The 18081-nt window shown below is 40.7% G+C and overlaps 1 protein-coding gene across 1 annotated transcript in view; it reads left to right on the top strand.

Annotated features, from left to right (window-relative positions):
• PDLIM4 (PDZ and LIM domain 4) overlaps window positions 1-18081 on the top strand; it is a 61530-nt gene that overhangs the window by 23993 nt on the left and 19456 nt on the right. The window contains exon 3 of the mRNA XM_081894421.1: window positions 731-815. Coding sequence (XP_081750547.1) covers window positions 731-815 — 85 coding nt within the window. The remainder of the gene's footprint in view (window positions 1-730; window positions 816-18081) is intronic.

The raw sequence follows: 18081 nt of genomic DNA, 5'->3' as shown, positions 1-18081 counted from the left end.
TACCCTGAATTCAGGACAGTCTTGGGGGGGGGGTATGTTGGCAGAAGTCTGAGATAAAGCTCTTTGATCCAGCGGTGACTTCCATCAGCAGAATGGGAAAGGAGACAATTATTACAGTATTAATAATAATAAATACAAACAGCATGGCACCAGCCCTTTCATTACAGGGAATTCCGAAGTCTGGGAGCTGCCACCTCCCGCGTCCCTACCAAGCTTGCTTGTGAGGATGGCAGGACCAAGAAGGGCCTCCCCCAAAGATCTCAAAATCCAGGCAATTTCTGTTAATCCCTCTCTCCATCCCTTGCCACAGACCCCTTCCCATGTTCTTCTCAGGGGTTCACCAACCCTTTGTATCAGTTTCTCAGCAAAAGCTAGAGTTCCGGCGGCAGCAGCCTGGATGGGGGAAAAGGGCTGCTGCCCATGACCATACATCTATGTGATTGGTGTTTGTTGTATTATGGTTCTGTTCTGGGTATTTCAATTCCTGCTCACACTAGGGGGGAAATGAAGCAGGAGGTATCCTCACATTCACAGTAAACCATTCTATGGCTTACTACAGCATGTAAACTGGGCCAGTCTCCTCCAGGCTATTGATTTGACTCTTTTTTCATTAGAAGAACACCAATATCTTAACTCTGCTCAACTTCAAGTTTACTGCAAAATAACAAGCTATATTGTTATATAAATATATAAGTGATATAAATATATGACTTTGTATTTCTTATTGCAGAGCTGAAAGCAAGGCTTGGCCCCCTAATATTTTAGAAGATGGAAAAGCACAAGCTTATCGAGTCAATGTAGAACCAGAGCCACAGGTATGTGACCCTTTGACACTATACTATCTGTGCCATTTTATAAGATAAAGCAGGAGACTACTTCCTTTCACCAATTAGCTGATCAACAAATAAATAGACACATGAGATGAAATTTTAAAAGATAACATTTTTAATGTACAAAGTGCTTTCACTCGTATCCCATATATAGTGGTACCTCGGGTTAAGAACTTAATTCGTTCCGGAGGTCCGTTCTTAACCTGAAATTGTTCTTAACCTGAGGTACCACTTTAGCTAATGGGGCCTCTCACTGCCACTGCACGATTTCTGTTCTCATCCTGAAGCAAAGTTCTTAACCTGAGGTACTATTTCTGGGTTAGCGGAGCCTATAACCTGAAGCGTCTGTAATCTGAAGTGTTTGTAACCTGAGGTACCACTGTAGTGCCAAGTGACTGTGCACAAGGGTTTCTACTTATGCAACAGGACTCTCCCCCGGTGGTGTAGCGTGGGGGGTGTAGGGGGGCCGGCCGCACCAGGCGCAACATCTGGGGGTTAGGGTGTGCAAATCCACGGGTTAGGGGGCGCAAATCCACGGGTTAGGGGGCGCAAATTACTTGCCTTGCCCCGGGTGCTGACAACCCACGCTACGCCACTGCTCTCTCTCTCTCTCCCCCCCCCCCCGGTCTGGGTTCTGTTCTGGATTCCTCCAACCCTCTGGAGCAGATTTGGGGAGTGTGCAGTAGGAGGGGGGAGTCCTCTTGCACAAGCAGAAATCCTTCCCCTAACAGGGCAAGGGAGTTGAAAACATTTACTGTATTTCATTCATGTTTACTACAAGCCTTGGCTTAGCTACCATGCCACACTGAGCTAAAAATCTTGCTTTTCTCATGATGTGTGACTGGAATCAATTCGTGGTTCTCTCAAGCACATGTCACAACACACAATTAGTTCAGTGACTAATGGTACATTGTTCTATGAGGCTCTCCTCCAAGCCTCTGGCTGAAGTGAGGTGGGCAGCAAGGGGAGGCAGGGGCTTTTCCATTGTGGCACCTTGTCTTTGTAGTTCTGCCCAAGACAAACTTGCCTGGCATACTATCAGTTCTCTTTTTCAGCACCACTGGCGTGCGCGCGCACACATACAAAGTCAAATCTTTTGTTCTTCATCAGGTTTGCTTCTCTGGTGATTTAACATGAGAAGCAAAGTGGCATTTAAAGATGTTGTGGTGGCTAGAGTGACAGCTGAAATTAATCCACCTACTACCTGCATAGGAAATGGTGGTGATAAGAACTGATTTGCTCTTTAACAGTTTTCACTTTTTCACTGTAGTTCCTGGATTACTGGAGAATTTGACTGCTGGTGCCAAAATGGGGTTCTGAGTGCATCTTGTGCTAATTGCTATGAATGTCTGATAGCAAATTAGACTGAGTAGGAAGTTCAGTTTCAGTGACACTTTAGCCAAAGCAGCTCAACATTTCTGCCTGAACAGAGCTGCAGTAGAATACCAAAAGCCCAAGTGCACAAACAACCTTTTAACATAATATTTTGCCACTCAGTTAAATGAGCTCCTGCTGACCAAATGCGCAAGGGACTCAACAGAGAGAGAGGGTTAGTCACTAAATCAGATGGCCATTATGCACAAGATGTTGAATGATGATGTGTACATGGGGTGTGTGTGCTTTAAGTCATTACATTTCTTGCTTTTCAGTTTACATTTCCCTCTTAGTATTTTTGGTGATATGTACAATGACTTTGTATGTGGAGCCAGCACAATCTGAAATGAGGAAGGGGGAGGGAAACAGCAGAGATGGTGAGGACTGTAAATCTCTGGATTTATGGGAGTTAATCCATCAGACAGATTGGAGTAACACCCTAGGGTGGGGGGAAGAAAGGCTGGTTATAAAGCAGGAACAGGAAAGTCTGTCCACTTCTGGTCCTTATCACATTTTTACCCATAACTGCATTCAATTTCTGCATTATTTTTAACAATCTAAAAAAAAAAGTTACCAGAATACAAGAGGTGCGGATCAGGTCTTTCCAGATAGAAACTTGTAAGTATCAAATCCCTCAAGAATTCCTACTGAAGAATATTAGGTGATCTGACTGAACTCAGCGACACTTTGTTCTGAACACATGGGATTGTGCTATAACAGACTGAGCTGTAAACCAGGGAGTGTGTTGCTTCTGCTATGGATTTAGGAAAGCCACTATACTGTCAGCCACTATTCCCAACCTCCATATTCTGCAATACTGAGATGATCATACTGACCTACCCTGCAGGGTTGTTGTAATCATGTGTGTAAAGTGCTTTCAGAATTCTAAAGCACTATACAGCTCGGGTTACATACGCTTCAGGTTACATACACTTCAGGTTACATACACTTCAGGTTACATACGCTTCAGGTTACAGACTCTGCTAACCTAGAAATAGTACCTTGGGTTAAGAACTTTGCTTCAGGATGAGAACAGAAATTGTGCTCTGGGAGCGCGGCGGAAGCAGGAGGCCCCATTAGCTAAAGTGGTGCTTCAGGTTAAGTACAGTTTCAGCTTAAGAACGGACCTCCGGAACGAATTAAGTACTTAACCAGAGGTACCACTGTATATAAATGCTCCTAATGTGGTGTAGTGGCTAGAGTGTTGGGCTAGGTCCTGAGAGACCAGGATTCAAATCACCATTTTGCTCTGCCCTGAAGCTTACTGGGGGACCCTGAGTCCGTCGCTGTCTCTCAGCCATTACCTACCTTCTAGGGTGGTGTGTGGATAAATTAGGGAGGAAATGTGGAATACGAATGTAACCATAACAACTATCCTTTAAAAACTACAACACCTATCTCTGTACCCGAACACAACCATTTTTCTCCTCTAAAATAGAAAGAATGCCTGTGCCACTGAGGAAAGGAAATCATTAGTATAAACTCTTCTGTGCTTTGTCTCTTATAGATTTTTTTTTAGTCAAAATACACCCACATGGTGCTAATAAAAGAATGGGTTGTTTGCTTTCTTGACCACTTGCATAGTGCCGGATTTGACAGCTTGCTGGCATAACAGAGATTGGAAACTCATGTTTCAAACTGTGAGGTCAGACTCTGTTCTTGTTAATTGACAGTAGTTGCTGATTCGTGGTCATTAGGGAGAATTGGGGAGGGGAGAGATTGCAGAAAAATGGGCATTAGCTTTGTGGAAATTCACAAGGCTGAAACGGGAACAAAAAGGGTTTGGCAATACATTGCAGAGCCTTTCACTGCACAGACACTGGTTCGTTTCCAGTCCAAAATAAAAGTGATCAAAAGGTTGGTGAATTTAGTCTTGGTTGCCTGTGGTCAAAGATCCCTGATAGTATTAATAAAAGCCAGCCAATGGAACCTGGTATTTAACTATCCATTCCTCTTGATTACAGCTTTATCAGAAAGGCCTTGGGGTCTCAAAAGCAGTACACAGAGCCCAGATTTGTTTGCTTAAAGTACACATCACTCTTGGCTTCCGGTGAAATAAACAGCTACTTTTTGTTGGGCCAGTCATACCACCCACATAAGTTTCTTTTCATTTGACCTTTTGAAGTCCTACAGGACAATAGTTATAGCATTAGTGTCATTCTACTAGTCTAACATGCCACTTAGCTGTGTTTATTTCCTATGGAACAGAATTCTCTTAGTGGAAGCACCATGAAACAATGAGTTAAATATTAATTATTTTTTAATAGATGTAGCTCCAGTTTCTCCTCTTGGACAGACAAAGAAGATAATGTTTCATTTAGAGATAATACTTAAAGCATGTTTTCAGTTGTTGTTCTTAACATAGAGTAAAAAAGAGAGAGCTATAAATGAGCCATGACGTTTCTGAAATAAATGGCAGGTTGGGAGACGCCACTAAACCATTTTGAAAACAAATTCCTGCTTCACTCATGAAAATTGAGCAAGCCTAATTATCCCTGCATTTCATATGAAAACAAGCACTTACAATACTACATCTAACGTATGTTTCATTCTGCTGTGCTAACTGTAATTGGTTGCATATGTAGTAGATGTATTTTGAAAGCAAGGCTTTAAAACATAGCTGGTTTTAAAGAATTTGTCATAGAACCTTAGGGATGATTTCCTTTACCACTTGAAGCTGCAATGCATATTTGGTTTATTTCAGTTCACACTAATGCCCCAGTTCTTTGCAGGTGCCACACACATGGGACCAGATTTTCTGCATGACCTTGGAAAAACCACCCTAAATCCATATTTAGATGGGATGGAATGCAGGGTGGGGAACCATGGTCCCCCCACTTATTTGGGGCCTGCCTTTGTCTTGAGTTAAAATTCCATCCTGGGGTACGAGTAGCTGTGTGCTAAAACTGGGTTCCTGTCCTTGATGGTTACTGCACAGAATCAGTGGGCACAGCAATTCCAAGTGGTCACCATGTGCCCATGTGATTATGTGAATGGACTTTTACTTAGGATTGCTTCCTTGGTTATTCTTTCTGTTCTCTTACTTCCCAGTGGTAGCAGACTTTTCATAATTTTCATTGCAGTTAATTTGGAGGAAGGCATAGAGGTTAATTGTGATTGTCATCCACATGTCTTCACTAAGGAGCTTTGGAACAGATTTCCGTTATTAGCTGACAATTGGAATGAGAATGTCCCATCTGTATGGAGTGTTCTGTTCTAGCAACCTTCCAGTATTAGCTGATGTGGAAATGATCCCATGATATGGAAGTGGTGGTGGTCCCTTTGGGGATATACTTTATAGTGGTGGTATAGAGAAGATCCCACAGAGTCAAATTCAAGCAGCATAGTGTTGCCGGCCACCCCAATCTCCGAGTGGTGTGAGATTCCAGGAGTTCCAGGGGTTTGTGTTTCCTTTGGAATGAGAAATAGTAGAGACTGTGGCATCTTTATGATATATGCTTTATTTACCGTATTTATACATATATACAACCTGACCCTACAATGGAGGAGTTCACAGCATTAACACTCCAAAGAGTCTTGTTTCTCCCATAGTCTTGGATTCAAACACAAATCAAACATTGTTCCTACACTTTCTCCAGCTTGCTTTTCCTCTAGTTCCTATCCAGACTCTGGTCTCAACTCTGCCTTTGTCTTTCTACCTATTTGCAAGTTGGGAGAGGGGCTCCACTCAATTGCCATCTCACACAGAGCCCCTTTGTTCCTCTTAATAGCCCATCACCCAGGTGATTGCCTTACCAGGAAGCTAGCGTAGCATGTATTTTAACTCCTGCTGGATCCAGGGCTTAGAAGGGTCTTGGTATACAGCCTATTTTCCCCTGCCTAAACTCATAACACTACATCAGTGGTTCCCAATCAGCTAAGTATCCTTGTTTTTCAAAAACTAAGCCTACCCCTACTTTTGAAAATGTTGATATCTCTATGTTGTTTTTGTTATGTGAATGGTGCCACGGACCCCCTGGGTGGGTTACGCCAACCTCGCAACTAGGAACCACTACAGTACATAATATGTGGGCCATCAAAGGTGACAGGACTGCCTAACTACTGTGTACACTAGGAGCAGCTAACCTTTTTCAGCCCAAGAGCTATGTAAACCTCAGGCCAGCTCTCTAGGGCCCATATATAAGTATGCATGGCCTTAGCCATTTTTTTTTTAAAGTGGACTTCATTTCAACCACTGACACATTCTTCTTATTCCTCACCTATTTTGCAACTATAATAGGAGAGAGGGGAGATTAAAAAAAATCATTGCCAGCTGACACTGACAATAAGAATATTCCACCAGTGGTAACTTAAATGTATAAACAGTCCATATGTCCAAAAAGATATCTAAACAGGATTGGTGACTATAATCATAGAAAGGACTATGAAATTTTCAGTCCACTGAGTAGTAGATGGTGGACTGAAATTTTCAGTCCACTGAGTAGGAGATGGTCCTACTCGGAGTAGACCCATTAAACTTAATTGGAGGAATTCAACAGCACACTAATTGAAGTCACTTAGCAGTGTACTATTTACTCTGGAATGGCTTGCACCAGCAGAATGGCTTGTGGAAGAAAAGGCACAAGAAGTCAGCATGGTCCTTGTGTCTGATTGCACAACCGATACTTTCTGTTGAGCAAAACGTCACACAACAAACCTCCACTAGCACAACCACTGCCCTGCATTTCATATTGTGCAACCTTTCTTTTTGTCCTTATGCTAGGCTAGCGCAACAACTTTTGCACTAACAGTTGGAGAATGTTGACGTTAGGTCAATAAACCTACCGTAAGTCATTTGTGCCCACTAACTTCAATGGGTCTACTCTGACTAGGCGTGGCACTGAATACCATCCATAATTTCTTTGCAACCATAAGGCTTCACAGGATACACTTTGTTCATTATTCATTACTAACATTAAATATTAAATTCAACAATTTATTAAGAAAGCACTAGCCACTAAACTAAGAGCGTCCCCAAACAAATAATTATTTTAATTCCACTTCATAGCTGGAAGCTGCCTTCCCTCTTACTCACTCACACAATTAATTTCATTTCAATTTACTTCTGAGCTATAAGCACCCTGTACCTCCCCCACCCACATAATTAAATTCATTTCACAAAGCACTGGCCTGTTTACTCATTTCACTTTACAAAGCAGTGACCTTAAATTACATTGAATTGTGCTATTTAAAAGTTGCTGTTCAGTGTCCCTTTGGGTGCCTCTGAATGCTTGTTCTCTCCTTTGGTTGGCATCAGCTGTCTCCAGTTGCTGATGGAGAGATATGATCTCTCCTGATTGTTCCTAAGGGGAGCCAATGCATGAAGCAGCAGGAAAAACAACATACTGAGGTTTCCAAGTGCTGCAGAAGCCCTTGTCAATAAGGAAGTGACAGGCAACTTACTGGATATGCTGCCTCTGCTACCACTTCTAACAACTTTAGGGGATTTTAGGGTGCTTTGGGACCCTGTGAAAACTCACTGAACAACTAGATATGACAGTGGGAGACAGTAAGGAAAAGGAAATTATATTTAAAGAGATTTCAACAGAGCCACCTTGGAATGGCTTGGTGACATGGACTGGCTAAACACAGAAGAATGGTTTTTATTTGTTTTCATTATTTATGCTCTGTAAAATGTGTTCTTAATGTTGTACACCTCCCTGGGATATTTTGGTAAAGGGCGGTATATAGCTCTAATAAATAATAATTTTTAGTTGGAGTTACCTCTCTGGAAATCAAAGGCAGGATCAGTGGATGTGCTACATGTTGTAAGTGTCCATTCATTTCTACTACATTCTACCTATATAATTGTAAATAAAATAATGAAGATAATGTAAGTCTTAAGAGCTGTCCCATTCCAAGGAAACTGTGCCCTGAAGCACTGGCCCCAGGTCTCTTCAGCACTTCAGGAATTAGGAATATTGCCAGCATGAATTGATATATTAATTGTACCATCCTCCTGGGCAAATATAGTTTTCTTAGTTATAGTGACCTTCCTATAAAATACAAGCTGGGGTGGTGTAGTATTGTATATGAATCTTTTGGGGAATTATACAGTATCAAACAAAAACAGCATATACTGCATAAAATCTCCAAATGAATTCAGTTAAATGCATCACCAAAGAGAAAAAATAGTTTTCATACTTTTGAGAAAACAAAATATGAGATAATACCCTGGCACAGTCCTAGATTCCCAATCACACGGGAACTGCAGGCTTGACTGAGGGCTGATTTAATGGTAGAAACATGCAGAAGCATTACAGCTACTGTTATTCAAATCAACCATGAATGGAAGGAATTTGTACAGAGTTCTCTCCCCACCCCCCACCCCAATACCACAACCATTCAATGGCACTACTCTTTTGGAGACAACTAATTCCTTCAGATCAAATTGCTAGAGTGAAAAAATGGCAACAAAAAAGATTAACAGATTTTTGCTTCTTCATAAAGGTGGCAAAGCATATTAAATATTGCATCAAAGCAGGATAAATAGTCTAATATCATGATGTTCTTGCTAGTACTGGCAAGACCACTAAATTAATCTCAGTTATATAGTTTAGCCTGCTGACACTATTAGGAAAGTTTTATTTGTGTAATGTCAATAAAATCATAGAACTGTAGTGTTAGAAGAGACCCTGAGGATCATCTAGTCTAGCCCAACTCCCTACAATATAGGAATATGCAGGTGTCCCAAATGGGGATCAAATCTGCAATCGTGGCATTATCCCCACTACACTAGTCTAACCAACTAGGCTATTCAGCTTTTGCATCACGACCCGCATCCCATTGTTTTGCTATATTTGAGCATCATATGACTCATGAAGGGTTAAATAGGGAAATGGACAGGGGTATGTATCCCCCCCCCCCAACTTCCTCAAGCTGCAAGAGAGTTTTTAAGTGAGTTGAGCTGAATTCCTTGGTTTAGTCTTAGTTACAGATAGGTAGCCGTGTTGGTCTGCCATAGTCAAAACAAAAAAAATTCCTTCCAGTAGCACCTTAAAGACCAACTAAGTCAGTTCTTGGTATGAGCTTTCGTGTGCATGCACACTTCGTGTATCTGAAGAAGTGTGCATGCACACGAAAGCTCATACCAAGAACTGACTTAGTTGGTCTTTAAGGTGCTACTGGAAGGAATTTTTTTTGTTTTGGTTTAGTCTTGTTTTGGTCTCTGGCAGGAGCCAAGGGGGAAGCTAGATATCCAGGGGGAAGCTAGATATCCACATACTGTACAGGTGGATAGCCAACTCCAGAGGTTTGAGGAAGCAGTCCAGTATCAGGGCAACCCAGAAACAGAGGGCCAAAGCCAAGTAGAGTGAAACAGTTTAAAAGTGGGCACAATGTAACAGCAGGGTTGTGAGACAATGCCAAACACAGCATAGCAGCCTGAGGTGCAGTAAAGATTCCAAGAGCAAGGTGCTAGCAGAGGTCAGTAGCACAGGATCAGTTAGGACAGGCATCAGAAGCAAGAAGCTGGGGTGCACAGAGCTAAGGTCCTGCACTGATCCAGCAGCTAACAAGTCTGCAGCTGTGGTCACCCAGACCCTACTCGGGCCCAGCTGCAACTGGTTATCTCAGACTTCCAGGTTCCTTGCTTCCAATGAGTCCTTTTCTCCCAAGGATGACTCTTACTCCTGAGGAACCTGGTTCTTTGGGGCCTTAAGGCATGCTCTCTGTTGAATGAAAGTCAGTAGGGCATCTCCTACAAGAGCACAGCCATCGAAGGGAGCATTTCTAAGTGCATTCAAGTAAATGTGCTTGAAAGCTATCTTCAGACCTTTTTGCTAATCACTCAAAAATCCCAAGAGCAGCTGGTCTGCTGCGGGATGTGGGGAATGGGGTTTGTGTGCCCACCCCTGCCCTTCCCCCTGATTTAATGCCTGCACATGGCTATTGTTACCAGCACATACCATAAGTAGGAATGTTGCTAAAATAAATGGGGGGAAACCCAAGAGCAGATTGTTGGGTTCAACGTGAAAATTTGGGGGAGTTCTTGGGTTTACATTTCTTGGGTTAAAATGCAGCTGCTGCCACCATGATCACAAATAAGAGGGGTTTGTCATTGTCATTATTAACATGGTTGGCACCTCAGGTGTCTAGTCCTAGAATAATCCATATCTCCTAGAGGATTTCCAGAGTTTTAGCTGATATTCTCATGAGCGTAGCCAAGGGGGGGGGACAGTTGCTCCCCTAAATCAGTAAAAATCAATAAAAAATATAGCTAACTGAGGTTCTGCCCCCCCTAACAAAAGGCCTGTTCCTCTTAACAAAAATCCTGGCCACACCCATGGATATTCTTCATAATGAGCAGCAACACTATATTATTTTCAGACCCGGTTCAGTGGGGTTGACCATCACAAGTTTTTTCATCTTATTTAACCATAACTATCCCCAGATAAGCAAAATCTGGAGTGGCTGAATCTCATGAACGTTAGATTTTCAGTTACATTACAGTGAATTTGTATAAGCTGTCACTTAAGCCATTTTAAATCTGCTACAACTGATATCTATTCTATACAACAGTTTCTCTCAAATCAACCATCTTAATGCCAAATAATTACAGTATATGTTAAAATTGCAGCATTTAGATCAGGAAAGACTTGTTTCCAGCTGAAATGTCTTCGTAGTCAGTTCTTTTTCCTGGCTTCCATACCTCCTGCCCTGGCTGCAATAAGTAGGCAGGGCTGTGGATGTGGTCCTGGCTGTGCCACTTCATCAAGTATTACTGGCCTAGAATTGTAGGCAAACGTGCTGCTTGCAAATAGATTTGGGGAGAAGAGTTTCGTATGCTTTCTGTTGCTAAAATTGCTACAGTTGTGTAAAGTTCAGCTCCTTAGTTTTGCTGTGCTTTACCTATGTGGCCAAAGCCCATGGGAGACATAATGAAGGCCTTGGTTAATAATGTTTCTCTGTTTTCCACATAGTCACTTCCTGTGAATTAAGCACTGTGTAGTCATTTGTTACCATTTTCATACAGCTCCATTTGTAACCAAGCAACCAATATTGTAGGTAAATAATTCTGATCACAGTGCAATACTTTGGTTGTTCTTCAGGGGAAAAAATTCTGCGATTTTTTTTCCCCCTTCCCCTTTTTAATGTGGCGCTGAATCATTTGGAAAATCCTGTTTTTCATAATAATATAAAAGGGTAATTTGTCCTGTGTCCCAGATAAGAAAAGTTGTTTCTCACAGTAGGCTCTACGTACAAATCATATGATTATTTACTAGATATGCATTTTAAATTATTATTTCAATTATCCAATCATTAAGGTTACCATATGTTCATGGGCTACATTTTAATTAATATATTTTAAGACTTTAAAAAAAAACCAACTACCACCACCTGGAGTCAGAGTCACTTGAAATAAAACATTGGTATAATATATGTCATGGACCTAGGAAAATGCAAATGAATGTCTAGTAAAAACAGAGGTGGTTTATTTTTAAAACAGGATCATATACAAACTTGAAAGCTAACATTTAGGCCACTCTATTATCTTCTCTGACTGTTTGACACAATCTAGTTTAGAACTTTAGGTTCCTCACACCATAATTTTAAAACTTTATCAATATGAATATAGAGATTTTTCATTATTCATTATTCCAGATTCATAGTTGAATTTTGAATAAAAACTGCTTGTTGGCTATGGTATTCCATGCAATCTTGATAAAGGAAGAAAAAATATAATTAAAACAACTTTTTCAGCAAAAGATGAACATGCAGATTTTAAGAAATTAATGCTATATTCAGTTTCATTTAATATGACTACAGAATTTATTATCTCTTAGGAACTGAGCATCGGGCCCACAAACAAACACGGCCACAAATGATCTTTGTAACTCAGCCATTTCAGTCTAGCAGTTGTCAGAATTTTTTTTATGTTAGTAAATTGGTAGATCCAGATGGACAATAGAAAGTGCTTGTGTTTAAATATATACTCAATGATATATACTCAGTGAAGTACAAGTAGAATGAAAACAGTTGAACAGAAATGGAATAGAAAAGTCCTTATAAAACTGAAAATTAAATATCTAGAACCAGGCACTGACGGTGGTGTGATGCCATATATAGGGACCAGTAACTAAAGGCTTGATGGCCTAATTTGAACCTCAGAGGAATCCCACCTACAGGGGCACCCCTTTCTGCTTCACCACCTGAGATGTAATGTAAATATGTCCTCTTGTCCCCCACTCTGCCTCACCCCACCACTTCTGCCCCCACTGTAATGCCGCCCCTTTTCACTGAACCTGCAAGGTGTTGCTGTTTCTCTTCCCTACCCTGGGGAGGGGAAGACGAGAGGCAACACAGCATACCAGAACACCTTCCTCTCACCAGTGAGAGGGGTGCTCTGGCAGTGGTAGGAAAGGTGCTGCTGCTGGCTACTACTGCTTGCACTTCCCCTGTCTGAGGTGGGTGCTTTACCCTGCCTCATTGGTGGGCTGGCTTTGATCACCTGACAATACAGAGGCAGTTGGTCAATATAAATGCGTTACATGTACGTGGGGAAGGCAATGACTGTAGGTGGCAGCAGAATGTTCTGCAAGTCTTCAATGGGAGTGGAGGTTAGGCCTAGATCACCACTGCCTTCATCTCCTCCTAAAACTCTTATATAAGTAGCTCTTGCCGTCTATGGGCTGATTGTTGTTAGAACCATTTCAATGCAGGAACAAACCTCTGAAGCATCCCGGTGACATGAAAGTTGCACCCAAGATTGAATGTTCTGTTAGTAAATAAATGTTGAAAGTACAGCATTGGAAAAGTTACTGTTTTGTTTGTTTGGTGTCTTCGGTGTGACTTGGCATGTCATGTCCCATCTTGCAGAGGATAACCAGACCACATCCAGAGCAATGCTTGCAAGGAATGCAGTATTTGGCACAACTCTGTGCATTTGGAAACTTACATATGAGTGCAGGCCTGCTTGCTTGGATTCTGTAACATTGGTCCAAATGGCAGTATTTTGCTTTAGAAGTGATATATGCTAGATTTAAGAGCCAAATGAAGTGAGAACCTTATGCTTATGCATGGTGTTTTGTATTCCTGATTTCACTGAGTACCTGGAGTTGAGTAGGAGGGATATTCTCTTATTCAGCATGGTTGCAGAACCTAAGCAATCTTGAATTACTATCATGATTCTTACCATTTTTGGATTCCAGTCAGTGATTAAAGGGATGGGACCAGTGGCGTAGCATGGGGGGTGCCGGGAGGGGCGGCCGCACCGGGCGCAACATCTGGGGGTTAGAGTTAGGGGGCGCAAATCCACGGGTAGGGGGCGCAATCCACGGGTTAGGGGGCGCAATCCACGGGTTAGGGGGCACAAATTACTTGCCTTGCCCCGGGTGCTGACAACCCACGCTACGCCACTGGATGGGACAGCCTTCATTCTCTTCCATAGAACGTGTTCTGCAAAACTATTTAGAGCAAACATTTACATTATTTGCGGTATTTATTAATTCAAAGATAATTAAGTTATCTTTGGACATAAGATGTATTGTTCTGTAAAGATTGTAGATTTGGTGTGAATAGTACCATAATTTTATCCATAGAAAGATACCCTTTACAATTACCATCTAGGTTTATTCTAAAATCATTCTAAACTTATTTTCCAACTGTTTTATTCCTTGAAAATGAAATATTGCATATCAAAAATAATTTTAACCACTGGGATGTACAAAATAGAAAAATATAATATGAATGTTACTACAACTTGTTTGTGAAATATTTTAATGCAGTTTATTTTAATAAATAATTTTTAATAAAAAGGCTATCAGTCTAAATCTTCCAATCATCCACCATCCCACTTCAAAGCTTGTGAAACCTATTTTGCCTTTTTAAATCACAGTTCATTAAGCATTACAACCACACAAGCCCTACTGGAGTTAAGGATGGTTAGGCAGCATTTGGTAGATTTGTATCCCATGTTACGATAGTACTGGAGTTTTCTCAGCAGGAATTTGAGTACTGAAGATATATGAGGCACAGCAACAGAGCACGATTGTTTAAGCAAAGAAGAATGACTTTTCTTTCGAGACCATTCTTTCACTAGAGATGCGGCAAAGATTTGTAAAAAAAAATAAAGTACTAGGCAAATAACAGAATAAAAAAGACTTTTGTTATTAGTGGTGCAGGGCAAAGGTTGGCTTCCTGTCAGAAACAAAAGGAGAGCACAGCAAATAGGAGAAATTATTGGTTGCTTTTCAACTTCATGGGGGGTGGGGAATAAACTGTATATACTAGTATCTTCAAACATGTTTTAGGAAGAAAAGGTTTATATATATTTATTGAAAAGCCTATGAGCTGACTTTGGTTGTTCCATTCCATACATCTATTTGAATGAAATGGAATGGAAAATTCTTTGTTAATTATGTTTTTCAAGGGTGTAGAGAGACACCACTAAAATTTTATCTCGTCATGGATCAAATACTTGTTTGAAAGCATTGCAAGCATACAGGGCAAAAAAGTTAGCCTAAATAAAACACTGTGTACTGTGTTACAGTTATTTGAAAACATGCCATGCATATTCTTCTAGCACCCAAGGTGCCAACAGCCTAACATGTCATAATTTGGTCCATTTTATTTTACTGTGAATGCTTCATCTGAATAAGCGCTTATTCAGTTCAAAAACTTTGAATGCTTCCAGAAATGAGTTGGTGCAATGAAGTTGTTTGAGAAAAGGTGTTACTGTAATTCCTTTTCTTTTTGCTGTATAAGAGCCCAGTTCATATATACATTGAAGAATCCAAATGGACAACCATTTACATTATGTCAGTATAGAGGTAGCCCTGCCAAGTGAGTTCTGGAATGGTCTTCCAAATAGTTCAGCTGAGATTATTCCCAGTACTACACACAGTGGTTAACAGTGGGAAAGTTGGTAACAATGGGAAATAATGACCAATGTTTTCTACTGTTAGCATCTTATAATTTTTCAGCCACAGAATTTTCCTGTAGACAACATGAAGAAGTTGTAAGGGCCTTCTCGGTAGTGGTGCCTGCCCTGTGGAACTCCCATCAGATGTCAAACAGACAAATAACTATATGACTTTTAGAAGACATCTGAAGCCCTGTACAGGGAAGTTTTTTATGGTTCCTGATTTATTGTGTTTTTTACTATTTTCTTGGGAGCTGCCCAGAGTGGCTGGGGCAACTCGGTCAGATGGGCAGCATATAAATAATAAAATTATTATTATTGTTATTTCAATTTACAACAACATTAATATAAGTATTTTCAGCTTTTGTTAAAGATGAAAGATTATTCCAGCTGTTACAGGGATTCAGACTGTAAACATCACTATTTGGTTCTTTGTTTCCAAAGTATTAGTTTCCTTGGTCATCTTTCAAAGGTTTTGTCAATGTTCCTATCAAGTATGGTAGCCAAAAATGTTTACAAAAGTTGCATGAAAGGTGCAGGCAACTCTTGTGAATAATTATTTTTCTACCAGAAAGTGCATTCAAAATAAGACTGATTTATCACACACAATTCACACCCAGATGTTTCATACATTGTAGCAGCTTCAAAGTTATTGAAAATATATGGGCATACTGTGTTGCCCCGACCATTTCAGCATATGGAAATGATGGGGAGGGGGAGCTCAGCACCAGTGGAATTCCAGTTTCACCTACCCATGACAAGACAATTGCATACATGTGTTTGCAAGATGCTGAATTCAATCCAGACCAGCTTTTGTCATGCCACCACACACATTTCATTACGCTTGTGCTGGCAGGCCGAGGGCCAACTCATGCTCTGTTCCATGCAGGGCAGCAGTGTGCATGTGGCTACCTTGCCACAATCTGAACAAGGATGAAAATCACATAGTGAATGTAATTATCAGAACAGGCAGTATCTCAACTTAAGCAAAAGTGAAGACAGTCCTTATTTATGTAAAGCACAGCATCTTTTTTTTTGGGGGGGGGAATTGAGATTAGCTAGTTTCATTATGCTTCCACTTTCATAATGTATATGAAGACTGATCTCCTGACACAGCTTCCTCTCAAACTTTTACTTGACCTGCTAATATTCTGCTAACATGCAAGTATGCAGAAACCACTTTTGTTATAATCAAGCTGCTGAACAACACACATAAGGATTGCATTGCAGATTTCAGTTTCATGGGTGAAACCACAGATCACTGAAAAATGTATTTCATAACTTTCACACCAGCCTAAACAGGGAAATCCCAGCATCCCAGATCAAATTCTTCAGCCAGGACTTAACTCACTCTGTTTATATATTCTTATTACAAAATGTAAGCCTGATGCATCTGGCTTTGCCGTTCAAGGTCCTATAAATGTATTTTGAAGCTCTTTCAGCTATGAATGTTTGATGTGGATATATCTGAAGCAGTTCAGTTTTCCGTGTCCCCCCACCTCCAATAGCCCAATACATTTTGCTGCCTGAGGCAGATCGGTAAATTGCTTCCCACCCCCACAAAACTCAAGGTGCAGAGTTGCCAAGGCAAATCAAGTTATTTTAACACCGGAGGCTAAACATCCCAGGAGTGTTTTTTCCCTTTCCCTGGCAGCAGAAGCACAATAATAATAAATAAAATAAGCAGCCCTTTCATGAAAAATCAGTTGCCTCACTCTTCCTAATGGCAGGGCTGGTATAACAGCATCCTAACCCCATCAGCTTATTTTAACAATAATATTTTTAGATGGTCTGTGAACATTTTTTTCTCCTATACCCTGTCATATGGAAATACTGAACCTTTTCTGATGTTCAGGCCATCAATTTTCTTTTTCTTTTCAGAATTCATTAGGCTGGGAACAGCTAAACAATTCCGATGGAGTAATGTTCACTGATGGCCAGGCCATTAAAATTTTGTTTCTCTCCCGACCTGTGTTTGCTACCAGCTGGTATTCAGAAGCACACTGCCTCTACTACTGGTGACAGTACACCGCCACCATGACTAATAACCATAGATAGCCTCATCATAGCTGTCAACCTTTCCCTTTTCTTGCGAGGAATCCTATTCGGAATAAGGGAATTTCCCTTTTAAAAATGGAAACGTTGACAGCTATGAACCTCATTCTCCATAAATTGATTTAATCCTCTTTTAAAGTTTATGGCTATCATTACCTTTAGAATAGAATATTGAAGTCTGATAGGAAGTATAGGTGGGAAAAGGAAGCCAAGCTTCATTTTGTATTACTGGATTTGTTACATTGCACTTGAATATGCACAGTAGCATATAGTAAAGAAGTATGATAGGGTAAAGGAAAATGATATTACACTGATCCTGCTCGAACATAAAACATAAGATTCTGAATGTTGGATTCTAACTCCCACCAGCCCTAGCTGCCATGGGCAAAGGTCGGGGTGATGGTAGTCCAGCAACATTTGGAGGGCCACAGGTTCCCTACCCCTGATGTAGAGAGAAAGCCAAGACTTCAGAACAGCCTCCATATTAGAAGATTAGGTTTTAGAACAACTCAGTTTAAGCTTTGCCTTCTGGGTACAGTTGCTTTTTACCTATTTACATTTCAGCTGTTTTGGATTTATTTCCTTTTGAAAAATCCTACAGCTGAAGCACATTTATTTCAAAAGGCAAGAAGAAAAAGTTCTCTAAACCATATAGAAATTGCTTTTCTCTTGGTTACTTGTTCCTTTCTGTTTTAGGAATCAAACATTGCTGCAATTTGGGGGCATTTTTCGTTTTGTCTGTGCCTGAGGGAAAGCTTGTAAGGTTTCAATTCATCAGTGCAGAAGCATGGGGGAGTGTATATCATTTCAGTCCCTGCTCACATCATCGTAGTTTCCTTTCCCAAGTTTTGTCTCTTATAAGGATTTATTTTTCCTGAACAGAATATACACAGTTAATTCCCTGCAGGAGAATTAAATTGCACTAAGTCTTTATGAGCTAGGGTTTTGGAGGTGATTTCA

The sequence above is a fragment of the Podarcis melisellensis genome, assembly GCF_964234715.1.
Source record: "Podarcis melisellensis genome assembly, chromosome: 2".
NCBI classification, from domain to species: Eukaryota; Metazoa; Chordata; class Lepidosauria; order Squamata; family Lacertidae; genus Podarcis; species Podarcis melisellensis.
This window is presented reverse-complemented; position numbering and strand designations above follow the sequence as displayed.